At 44.3% G+C, this 12599-nt stretch overlaps 2 protein-coding genes across 6 annotated transcripts in view; both read left to right on the forward strand.

Moving 5' to 3' along the window:
- Positions 1-12599, forward strand: part of sec16a (SEC16 homolog A, endoplasmic reticulum export factor) — a 52907-nt gene that overhangs the window by 31297 nt on the left and 9011 nt on the right. Inside the window, exons 14-25 of one of the 5 annotated variants that reach the window (XM_033049286.1) lie at positions 199-316; positions 1049-1160; positions 2356-2461; positions 2606-2746; positions 3434-3547; positions 3644-3854; positions 4732-4980; positions 5912-6012; positions 7139-7189; positions 8544-8723; positions 10349-10420; positions 11389-11445. In XM_033049286.1, coding sequence (XP_032905177.1) covers positions 199-316; positions 1049-1160; positions 2356-2461; positions 2606-2746; positions 3434-3547; positions 3644-3854; positions 4732-4980; positions 5912-6012; positions 7139-7189; positions 8544-8723; positions 10349-10420; positions 11389-11445 — 1512 coding nt within the window. The remainder of the gene's footprint in view (positions 1-198; positions 317-1048; positions 1161-2355; positions 2462-2605; positions 2747-3433; positions 3548-3643; positions 3855-4731; positions 4981-5911; positions 6013-7138; positions 7190-8543; positions 8724-10348; positions 10421-11388; positions 11446-12599) is intronic. The other 4 variants (XM_033049287.1, XM_033049289.1, XM_033049290.1 and 1 more) reach the window with 4 other exon arrangements.
- The window catches only part of inpp5e (inositol polyphosphate-5-phosphatase E), a 31501-nt gene continuing 28977 nt past the window's right edge, over positions 10076-12599 (forward strand). The window contains exon 1 of the mRNA XM_033049295.1: positions 10076-10086. The gene's annotated coding sequence lies outside the window, so the exon portion shown is untranslated. The remainder of the gene's footprint in view (positions 10087-12599) is intronic.

A 12599-nucleotide genomic window follows, 5' to 3' on the forward strand; every position in this document is an offset into this window, starting at 1 on the left:
TATTTTATCATTGAGCAGTACTAAGAACTGCCTATTGAAGAAAATATTATCGGCTTTCCATACTCCACGCACTTCCCAAGTCTTGATTGCCAACCCACTGTAGTACAGTACAGTTGTTCATATATCAGGAATCTCAGTAACGTTAAGACATTTCTAGCCTGTAACATGCCTGTCTCTTGCTTATTTTTCACCTTTCAGTGTTGTGGAGAAGAGAAGTGGGGAGACTGGCGGCCCCACCTCGCCATGGTGCTGTCCAACCTTTCCAACGGACCAGACTTGGACAGAAGAACCATCACCACCATGGGAGATACGCTTGGTATGTTCCAGTTCTAGGAGTATCTGAAAATAATGATGCTTAATTCCCCCTCCACCATTTTCTCCTTTTTCCATGGGAGCCATCTTTTAATTGCTTCCTAAAAAGTGATGTTTTTCAACCCTTTTGATGGTGGTACGTAAAGTCAAAGAGTTAAGCTAGCCAACGAATGAAAACTATCCCAATAGTCCTTCCATGCTTGTAAACAAGTCTAATAATGTTTATTTGAAGAGTGCAAAAATACTTCAATCCATTTAGTACATTGAATCCATTTTCATACAATGTGTAGCAGAAATCTGGTATCCTCTTCAAAAAATGTAGTGAGGTTGGTGGGGGAGGTAATTGTAATGTTCATGAGATTTATCTGTGGTTTGGGTGTCATGGAGGTTTGTGGAATTAAGGTGGCTAAATCGCGACAAAGAACCGCAGATGCTGGAAACTTGAGCAAAACACAAAGTACTGGAGGAAGTCGACGGGTCAGTCAGCATCTGTGGAAGGAACAGATAAATGATGTTTTGGGTCGAGAGTCTTCAGACTCTAAAGAAGGGTTCATGGACGAAACGTCGCCTATCCGTTCCCTCCACAGATGTTGTCCGACTCACTGAGTTCTTCCAGCACTTTATATTGTGGCGAAATGTGGGTTGAGCGTATTCTCATGAAATGGCAAAGTAGGTTTCAGGGGCTGAATGAAGGTATGAAGACAATGTTAACATCCGTTATCCTCTTTCCTTGTAGCTGTCAAGGGATTATTAGATGCTTCTCATTTCTGTTACCTGATGGCACAGGTTGGATTTGGAGTATACACTAGAAAATCTACAAAACTCGTTCTGATTGGTTCAAATCACAGGTGAGCTTTATGTAATGCCTTGTATTTACTAGCCAGGTAAGAAGCAACTCATTAACTTCAACTCCTTGAAATCCCAGACTGGGGTGTCCTCTTATAAATGTACTAGCCATCTTATGCATAGCAAACCGTAAGGGAAAAAAATGAATGAGAGGATATGTTTTGGTGGCATTTTGAGAAATGTTAGGCGGGAACCCCAGGGGCAATTTCCTTCTGCACTTCCAGCAAGGGGTGAGGGGGGTGGTCATTTCTTGTCCACCCCTTGCCACAAAAACTGCGTCTTCCACAGTTGAAACTCCTTCAGTATTACACAGGATTTGTTTGCCCAGATTGTGTTTAACTGCATGCAACAAATCAGCGGTTCTCTAATTCAGAGATAAAAATGCTACAAGATGTGCCATATCTGGGCTGCAAGTGTGAAATCAAATCTGAAACCTGGTATTTTTGGCATGTGTAAGATTTCTGATATGGAGAATAGCTTTGTCATGCTGACAAGAGAAGCCACCTGAGGAGAGCTGGATCTCCCAGTGGGACTTGGCGAGGCTTTGTTAGACAGTTGGTCGTATGCCCTGCGTATAATCGCAGTTTCAACACATTGCTCTTTCACTTGGCTGTGAAATGACTAGGCCACGAGTATTGGATGTCTTCAACTTGTCCGCTCTTCGCGGTAATAAATACAGTACAGTTCTGTGATTGTAATCCTGGTTCGCTGGCGCGCTATTGCAGATGAGCTTCAAGTATTTATGTGGTGCTTCTCCTACATGTCTGAGCCATCAAGCCAATGAACATGGCAGCTAAATAGTCAGAGCAAGAACCAAAATGTAATCATCTCGGGTGGTTGAATGAAAAACATTGATCTGGAGACGAGCCCCCTTGCTGTTCCTCAGAATAGTCCGATGTGAGGACACGGCTTTAATTTAATTTATTTTACAAAAAGGAGCGATCTTTCCCAGTGGCGACCTTATAGAGTGGCTGCAGCACTAGTGCACAACACTCCACTCCAGATCCAGGAGTGGGCTAGGATCTTGAGCATGCTTTTGTGTGGGATATTAACTGGTCCTAATAAGGATGGACATTTGCTTGGTGTTCAATTTTCAGTCTGGGATGTGGCAAAACCAAAAACAGCAGTAATTTAATAATGACTACATCAAACGGCAGTTTTCAGATTACGTTCTGAAAAATTTGTTTTTACTTTCAGTTGGTCATTTCTGAAATTTGCTTCAAATGAAGCCATCCAGCGCACAGAGGCGTACGAGTATGCACAGGCATTGGGCAGCCAAACATGCTTCCTTCCCAACTTTCAGGTATGAGAAACTTGAAGTTATGTTTACGCTCTCCCCAAAATCCTCCCCCCCCCCCCATACAAAGCTCCTTGTTACTTGAAAATGACAATTTGTCGTGGTTTGACTACTTGCTTTTGTAAGGTGAACTTTGTTTCAACCTCTTAGGTGTTTAAATTCATTTACGCATGTCGACTGGCTGAGATGGGCTTGGCGGCACAAGCTTTTCACTATTGTGAAGTCATTTCAAGAACCATCCTCAGGAATCCAGCCTATTATTCACACGTCTTATTGGGACAGCTCATTCAGGTAGGATAATTGACTAGAATGTAAATATGTTTTTCAAAAACATGTCTCTGCCTGAAGCCAAAGGGCCATGAATGTAAGATAAACACAATGAAAAATTTGAGTGGAACTTTACCGCAGAGAAGTGAAAATGTCCAAAAAAAATCGGTTGCATTTAGGGGGAAAATATATAAAACTAGAGAAATGAATGCAAGATTATGCCAGTCAGGTGACATGCAGAAAGATGGGAATAGCGTGTAAAGGATAAACAGCCTGGTGACCCTTCTGAGCTGAATGACCATTTTCTGCGAAGTCCATGTAATTACAAGCAGCAGTGATCACTGCCCTTTCGTATGCTACTGACACTGCAGGCATCTCAACCTACCGGACAGATACCATCAACTCCATCTCTTCAAAATCTTGCCCTGCACCTCTCCTTTAAACTTTGCCCCTCCACTTTAAAGTTTAATACCCATGAAGTAAAAAGCAGCTACAGCCTACGGGTGACTCCAGTTTACACATGATTGGAAATGAAACTCAGCAAATCAGTTCAATGGGAGGTCATTTGAGATGAGCGGTTGCCACTCTGGTAAAAACCAAGAGCAGTTATATAACAGGATTTATTAATTATATTAATTTGATTATATTAATACTCTTTTTTTTCTCTTCCCCCTTCTCCCATCACTATTTGGTCTCATTGTGCTCCAATAGATTTCCTCTCAGCTGCGATTCTCTGACCCTCAGTTAAAGGAAAGATCTGAACAGGAGTTGCAAATGGAGCCAGATTGGATTCAACAGCTCAGACAAATTGAAATCCAGTTAAAGGTGAGATTCGATCTTTGGGCACTGCTGCCACCTTTTTTTTCCTAGTTCCCTGATCTTTCCGCTCACCAGATCTCTACCTTTTTGTTCTTTCTCCAGGATGGTGGCTTTGTGTGTGGGTCAGGCAGAGCCACTCCCCAGCCATTCTGCTCCAGCACCCCTAGTTCAGAGTATGATCAGGTGCACCACGCTGAAGAGCTTCCCACTGGCTCCCAGGAGGAGGTCACAAGAATGGAGAACCCACTGATGACATCTTTTGTACCAGATGCAGGATCGACAGAAGTGCCTGGAGTTCAGCTCATGCCAGCAGGTATCTGAAAAGTACAAAACATGGCCCATATTTTTCTACGTTTCACCTACAAAATTACATTGAACCCCTTTGTACTGGTATCAAAGCTGAATAAAAGTTGCTACCTGCTTCATTCACCTTGCACTTTCAGCATCTCTTATCGTTCTGTCGTCCTATTTAAATGCATCTTATACTATTTAATTCGCTTGCAAATTGCAGTGGTTAGCATGTTCACCTTAACTTTCCCTCGAAGGTTGCATTATTATATGGCACTGTTTTGTTGTTGCTCCACAATCCTGGAGCTGCCTTGAGAGACCACAGACTTCAGTGGTGTGAAGTCTACAGTCTTCACAGTGTAGACAGTAATAACATTGTTGTCACCTCAAAGGACAATCGGGCTTGGCCATGTCATTCATCCCCTGACCCTCACCGAGCCTCAAGGAATTTCTCTCAGTGAGAGAATAAATGTTGATTGCCTCATATCTAAATAGCTTGTGATCATTGAAATTGAATTGATGACCCCCAGCTTCGGAGAGATTCCTTGGGTGTGATAATGTGTAAAAGATTTTCCACACTCGTGAACATTTTAACTTGTCTCCCCCAAAATGGTGTTAATAATGAATAAATCAGAACTGACATTATGGATTTTTGTTCAGCAGAGTTTCATAAATTATAGGAGCAGAATTGGGGCCCATCAAGTCTACTTCGTCATTCAATCATGACTGATATGCCTTTCCATCTCAACGAGTTTATTACTGTTTGTGTAATCGAGGCGGGAAGTGAAGTCATGAAGAATAAACTAGAATGATGTGCCCCTGTTCCTTTTGTTACAGCTTCCACATTGGATCATCTTTGCCTTTTCCTGTGTTTGCTCCTATTTGCTTTGCTTTTCTTGTAGCTCCTCACGCGGTACTGGATGGGAGGTTGATGGCAGCCCCACCCACACAGTCTGTAACTGATGGCACCGTTCCGCTGTATTCGCCCACTCATAGTTCACCTGGCTTTCCAGGACAATCGCCCAACTCTGCTTTCAGGCAACCTTGCGATCTGTTGAAAGGCCCCTTCTCTCCAGGATTGTCCGGGCCTCCGCCTGGACCCCTGGTAGAGCCTCTGCCAACTGTGCAAGAACAGGTTCACGTCAATGCAGGTTAGTGCAAAGCGGCAGATATATGGGTGGGGGTACTAGTATTGGAACAGGTAATAGGGCATCTAAACTGCGTTGGGAACTCATTAACTTGACAGTATTCAGGATACAAGGTGTATTTGTAGCCGCTTTCACAACATGTAAATATTTATTGAAATGCAATTGTATTTGCCTAATGAAATGCTTCATTCAATTTATGTGGGCAACATCACCCCGACAAAACTTTAATGATTTAATTGTCTAAAAATAGCATATTTGGACAAGCAACGAGTTCTTCTACCTCTGCTGATGAGAATTTAGCGAAACAGCATAGAAACGGGCCCATCGGCCCACAGAGTCCACACTAACCATTTGGAGGCCAGTGAATTGACAAACTGTAGTACCTCCATGTGGTCACAGGGAGAACATACAAACTCCACACAGACAGCATTTGAGGTCAGGTCAGCCAGCCTGTGTTTCTGGCACTGCGGAGCAGCAGCTATGCCAAGGTGCTGCCAAGATGGGGAATTTTCAATGCAAGCAATAGATTTGAGTTTTTATTTGAAAAAACTAGTCTCATGGTCAGTGAAAACTTTTTTTAAAACAACGTTTGATTCACAGATGTCCTTCAGGGAAGCAAGTCTTCTATCCTTACTATTCATGCTTCCACACTCATCAATGTGGTTGATACATAATTTCCAGTGGCAGGTTAAGGACTGGTAATAAATGCTGTCCGTACCTGATGACAGAATTTTAAAATCCTGTTGGCGGATGGATGTTAACTCAACCAGTAGGAACGAATTTGCTTTTTGAGATTTTTCAATTTAGGATTAATTAAGGATTAATTAAGAGTTCTGAGAGCAAATGGTCTCTTGCAATTATTTCTATAGTTATCAGAGAAATCAAATCTTGATGGCATGACAAAACTTCCATCTTCCTGTGTCCCCTTTCTCAGGATCTCCAGACATGAATTCCATCAATCACCAAATATCGCCAAAAAGACACAGCTTTGGGGAAGCCGGGCAGCATGATTTCTATGATCCAATGGCCAAAATGGTAAGGCAGCTAGGTTCTAATCTCCAAATAATCATTCATTTCAAATGTTACTGGGTAAATGTGCTGGTCTTATCCTGTACTATTGCAGGTGTGGCATTGAACATTGTGAAACCCTCCCCTATTCTCTGTGTAGAAGACCACCTTATTTGCTCCTTTTCCTAGCATTGTGTTGACAGTTTGCTTGCTGATCTTGAATGCATGTATAGTGCTATTATCCTTGGAGTCTAGGGAAGAAAAATCAAAGCTGGCAGTTTATGATATAGTACTGTGTGTGTAGTGTGCCCTAGATCCCATGACTTTGGAGCCATTCAGTTTGTTAGCATAATCTATCTTGCTGGAAAAAAAAAAAAAAAGCATTGCACTATTTTGAATTGTTGTTTTTTGCTAAATTCTCCCAGTAGTTGATGTCTGGTTACACACGAGATGAGGGGGAACCATGTGGACGTGTTCTATTGGATCCTGTAGTTGGTCCTATTATTAGTCTCTGCCTACTCGCTCCTGTTCTTCTTTTCTGATTTTCCTATTGCAACTTCCTTTTATTAATGTTGGACTTTGTTGTGCCTCATTTTCTCTCTAGCTTTCGTCCTTTGATTTTTGAAGAGTGGTGACATATTTGCCACTTTCCATTCATGGGAACTGTTGAAAAGTCGGTGAATCTTTTGAAGATGACAACCGTGTACATCTGCTATCTCCAGGGCCATGTTTATTAAAACTTTGGGTGGTGTGAATGTAGAATTTGTTACTGTAGGGAGTAGTAGAAACTGCATTTAGGAGGGAGGAGGAAAAACAAGTTGCACTGTAAAATTGAGGAAAGGCAGAAAGTGGCTCAAGTGGAGCATAAATTTCAGCAAGGAACGTGGGCTAAATAGACTTCTGCTCCCCATGTCCTAAAGGCTCTGAGATTTAGCCCACAGCCAGTGCTGTACCGTTTCTAATGGCCATTTATCATGCAAGAAACTCAGCAAGTCTTTAACTGTGGAATGCACAATGTCCTCCAAGGTCATTAGCTATGTCCTGTCCCCATAAGTTGCAGCCCTAGTCATCATGTGAGGGGACCTAAATGTGAAGGTAAGCTTATTTCAATGTCCTTGTAGTGGTTAACACCGCTGAACGTTTGTGTCTGAAGCAGGCCCCGGGAAGAAGATCAAGCTCAGCGTCTCAGTCATCTTTGCACATGGTACGCAATTCCTGACTCTCGGTGTTACGGTTCTTGGTGCTTCTATTCCCATCTCAGACTGGTGCGTGCTTGGTGAAGGTTCTCTCTGCCTCGGCCACTCTCTTGTGCTCTGCCTTGTGCGTACGTTCTTCTGCGTACGTGCGAGCGTTCTCTTCCATCTATCCTTCAACACTTGCAGCCACAATCATTCTTCCTTGGGTGACAAATCCACAATCCTTAGCTGTTGAAGCCACTTCCTTAGCTGACGAATCGTTGCTCGTAGATCCTGATTTCAAGGCCAGTTTGGCATGCCAGTAATTTTGGCACATTGATTGATATACAGCCAGAAGTGGGCTAATCCCTCTGCTAAGTGAATGAGTCTGGGACAGTGCTAGTAAGGTGGTACAGCACCTTAATAACTTTGGTACACCTGTCTTCTTTGTCCTTTATCTTACATTCCCTCAGATGGAATTAGCAAAGAGCAGGAGTAACTCAGCAGGTCAGGCAGCATCTCTGGACAACATGGATCTGTGATGTTTCGGGTTGACGCCCCTCTACAGACCCACTGCTTCTCACACTCTGGGAAGCATCACTAAATATTTAATGAGATCTGAGGTGAAAGCTACAATTCTTTACTTTAGAGCTGAGTGAGGCAGGTATGAACAGGGCTGGTTGTAACCTTTTTAATAATTGTCCAACTCTGACTAAGCAGCAGATTCTTGACAAACTGGATGATTTCATTGCCCACACCAGCAAGCTTGGTGTTTTTGAAGATTAAATTGACGCTAAATTTTTGGCATGTAATCTAAACACATTTCAGTCCAGTATCCTTGATCAAATGCATGCAGGATTTATCCTGCCCCATCGCAGCATTTCCTAAAAACCATACACACACTTATAGACATGTGATATGATGATAAAGGAGTTTTTGTCTCATCCTAGAGAGAGCAAGTTGTCTATACTAAATCTAGACACTAGACGGGGAAAACAGTAATACAAAACTCCAAAGTTGGCCATTTTGGTTAATACCTCCGTACAAAAGAAGCTGCTTGTTGATTGAGTGCTCTGTAATGCCCTGCCTTTCCTCAGCAAACATCTATCAATCACATTCCAGTAGTTTTCACACAACCCCCAGGAGAACAATTCCCGTTGTGAAGTGCAACGGAGTGAGTTGAAGATGGACGGAGACAGATGATTGAAGCATTAGTCTGGCTCGCATTCAAACTGGGATGCCTCCTGGTTTGCCAGCTGAGTTGTGGATTGTTTCTGGTTTTAGAAGGCAGGAGCACAGTGCTGGGTTTCTATCTGGGTGAGGGCTGCCTCGTGTTTTTCCCCACGGCGTCTGCTGCTTTGACACGGGTCTGTCTTGTTTCAGCCATACGGGAGACGCTCGAGAACTACCTCCGAGTCATCCAATCACAGCATGGGCCGGGAGAGGCATCGGTCGGCGGCGAACCAGCCGACACTTCCACCCCAGCCAGAGGTTGTTTCCAGCAACAGTCAGGAGGGCAAGAAGGAACCGAAACGGGAGCAACCAGTGGGCAAAAAAGGAAAGGTAAAAAGACTACTGAGTCAGCTATATACTTTGACAAAAGAATACACTATGCTCGTGTAACCCAACAGAACAGGCAGCATCTCTGATTTAAAAAATGACACAATGCTGGAGTAACTCAAGGGATCAGGCAGCATCTCTGGAGGATGTGGATGTGATGTTTCAGGTCAGGACCCTTCAGACTGATTGTAATGTAGGGAGAAAGACAAACTACGACAAACTAGTCGTTGGTCTAGAAAGCATTGTCACCTAGACACCCTTGATCTCCAAATAGGCACAGACCTTCGACCTCTCTGCCCCTAACCCACTCTTGACACTTTTTCTGCATCTGCTGCAGTCATTGACCTAAAACACATATTTCTCCACATCCTCCAGAATATCCCCAACAGTTTGTTTCCGTGGGTTGGAAGTGGCAAGGTTGGCATTGCAGTGGTCACAGCGGCCTCGATACCCTACAGTTCTTGCAGCAGCCATTGAGGAATTGCAAGTTGTTCCTGAGAAGAAAATGTTGATGATTTTAATGGAACGAATAAAGGATAAACTATTTCTACTAGTCGGTATCCAGAGGGAAGCTTGGAATTTGTTTGTTTGCACAACTTATGTTCTGAAAATGTAGAGGATGCAAATGCAACTAATCTTTGACTGGAACGGGCAGAGAGGTGGCAACAATGAGGCAGATGGTCACCACCAACAAAGGGCCTTTACTTCCAGGTCAGAATGGGAGCATTGAGATGGTATTCTATTTATTTGTTTGTTGCATCGTGTTTGCCTTCACGGCTTCATGTCCCATGGTGGTGGGGGCGGGGGGGGGGGGGGGGGGGGGGGGGGGGGGGATGGGTTGCAGGGAGAGGGGCAGCTGCGAGCTTGCTGTAGCCGAGGGAATCTGCCCAGGAGGATGGAGTGTTGCTCCCTGCCATGCATGGCACCCTTTCTTAGTATTGCATTCAGTTGGCAATAGGAATTATATTATCTATGAATATGAATGCTATTAAGATGGTCTATTCTCTACTCTGTCTTAGGGCCTTTCTTGTAATTGTAGGTTGCAGTGAATTGTTTCTGGGAATGGAGCATTTTTGATTTCAGGAACCTGGAAATCAATCAAAAGTTCCTAATAGGGTACAGCAAAATGGAGTAGTGTTTCTTCTCCTTGCCTTCCCTCCTTTAGCGCAAACTTCATGACCCGTACACGAATTGCATTTGTTTTCCACTTCCCTTCGCTACACTTCTTTGGATGAACTGAATCCACAATGTGTTTGCTTTGAGGACAAGAGTTCAATAGCATTCTAATTGTGTACCTGTCTCAAAATGATCTGCTGGTGTGGGTGTTCATTGGGTCTAAGAATTGAACACTTGTTCGGGGAGAGAGGTGGCAGGTGTTGTGGTATCAACTGTTGCTGCATTGGTATATTGGTATACGGTTCTGGTCCTGCTGGCTGTAAAGTTGGGCAGTAATCTTTTCTAATTAATTTGAAAGTAGGTTGACCCATGCCGGCTAGGGTGGTGACGAAAACGCAGGCATGTTTACTTGACACAGTTGGTGAGACTGCTGCCTCTCCCTCCTCCTCAGGCAGGGAATTAAAAATAAATTCCTTTAAAAAGACACTCATTTTGGTTTTTCTCTGCCTCAGGGTGGGTGGCTAAGCTGGTTACGGTCCAGCAAGAAGAATGAAGCCCATTTACCAGATGACAAAAATAAATCGGTGAGTGCTTGTCCAGGCAGTGAAGTGGTGAGGAGGGGGGGGGGGGGGGGGGGGGGGGGGGGGGGGGGATAGATGGATGATGGCGATTCTGCTGAGGTCCTCAAGAAAAGGTCATGATACTCTGGGCTAAGCAGCAGGCTTTGTGTGGTGCATATTTTTTGGGATTGACATTGGGTGTGGGAAGGGCAATTGTCTATAGGAAGGACCCAGGCGGAGCTGGGAACGGCAGAGACAGAGCGAGTATGTGAGAATTGAGAGGGGCAGAAAGGGGGAGTCCGTTGTCCAGCAGAGAGGGACGAGGATCAATGAGTGGGGAGACCGAGGCAGACGGAGATGATTGGTGGGGTGGGGGGGGGGACAGGGAAGAAGAGAGATGGAGGGGAATTGAGGAAAGGAATGTGTAAAAGAGTTTGTTAATAAGCATTCAATGGATGGCCAGAGTGCACCAGTGTGTACTTGGTATGTGTCCATCTGACTGTAGGTTTGCAAAGTCTGTGCATCTGTCTCCTATCATCATGGGCATCCCTGCCATGGGGCCAAGATGTCACCCTCGACTGCTTGCCACCTGGTTTGCAATGTCTATCGCAAGATATAAGAAATGGCGCACAAGTAGCCTCTCTTCCTCAGTGAAAGCAAGTCATCTTCTAACTTGAGAGAGAGACTGCCTTAGAAGATGGTCTTGAGGATGGGAGTGGTCTCTCTGAGGGAACACTCGACTGGTATTTGACTTGCTGAATCATTTTTACTTGATGGTGTCGATTGTAGTTTTACGTTCTTCCTCAAAACATCCTTTTTGCTTCGAATGTTTGTCAGTTGGGCAAGGACATGTGCATTTGAGCAGAATTCTCCACACCTAAACATGTCTGCTGGGTGTCAGATACACAAGGGGGGTTGTTTACCCTGTACTACAGTGAGCCTTTGGGTTGGGGCATGAGATCTGAATTATTTGCCTCCTGTCTTATGCCTAGATTGTGTGGGATGAGAAGAGGCAGCGATGGGTGAACATGAATGAACCAGAGGAAGAGGTAAGCGTGCAGAAATTACTCTGCCGAGTACCTTTATTCCATTTTGTGATGTGGGCATTGCTGCTGCCTTGCAATGCTGCTGATAGTTTTATTCAATGGTAGCTTCAGCAGGTAAGTAGAAATCAACCATGATGGTGTGTAGGAAAGAACTGCAGATGCTGGTTTAAATTGAAGGTAGACACAAAATGCTGGAGTAACTCACCGGGACAGGCAGCATCTCCGGAGTGAAGGAATGGGTGAGGAATGAGAGTGGATCATATTGCACTTGACTCTGTGTCAATGGGCCAGGAAAATGGAAAATCAAGCTGGGTCCTGCTCTTGTTGCCATTCCTTCTCTCCAGAGATGATGCCTGTCCCAGTGAGTTACTCCAGCATTTTGTGTCTACCTTCGATTTAAACCAGCAACTGCAGTTCTTTCCTTCAACCACAATAGTGTTGGATTGAAATTATATGTCCACAGCTGGCAAGGATGGCAAGTAATCTTCCCTGCAGTTGTCAGTAATCTAGATGGGCTTTATGATACCCGTTTAAATTGAATTCCCACAGCTCATGGTGTGATGTGAATGGATATTCAAACCATGTAGATGTTGTCATGAATGAATGATCCGAGGAATCTTAACGGCCTGTCCCACTTGGCCTTCACTTGCGAGTAATTTACGAATACGGTCACGAAGCGCTTGTCGTGACACGCACGTGATGCGTGCATGGTGCGCCTTATGCGCGCATGGTGCGTGATGACATAGGCAGTGACGCGTGGCGTCGCAGGATTTTGTGATGTACAAAATCTTCGCTCGCCATCTGCGTGACGGGCAAATGATGGCCAAGTGGGACAGGCCATTTAGTTTTTAATATTCACAATGCGGGAGAAAATAGTGTGGGGAGCTTTTCACCCAAGCCACGGTATGCTGAGTTAACAGGTCTTAAACCAGTGAGAGTGGATCATATTGCACTTGACTCTGTGTCAATGGGCCAGGGAAATGGAAAATCAAGCAGGGTCCTGCTCTTGTTGCCATTTAATGATGGTAGTTGAGTGCAGGATATGGGAAAGCGTCGATCCTGCTGACGATCACTATCCACAAACTGCAGAGTTTATTTACTCGAGGGCGATCTGTCCTAAGATTTGTTGGACACGGTTGAAAAAGGCCTTTGATGGC

The sequence above is a fragment of the Amblyraja radiata genome, chromosome 32 (genome assembly GCF_010909765.2).
Source record: "Amblyraja radiata isolate CabotCenter1 chromosome 32, sAmbRad1.1.pri, whole genome shotgun sequence".
Lineage (NCBI taxonomy): Eukaryota > Metazoa > Chordata > Chondrichthyes > Rajiformes > Rajidae > Amblyraja > Amblyraja radiata.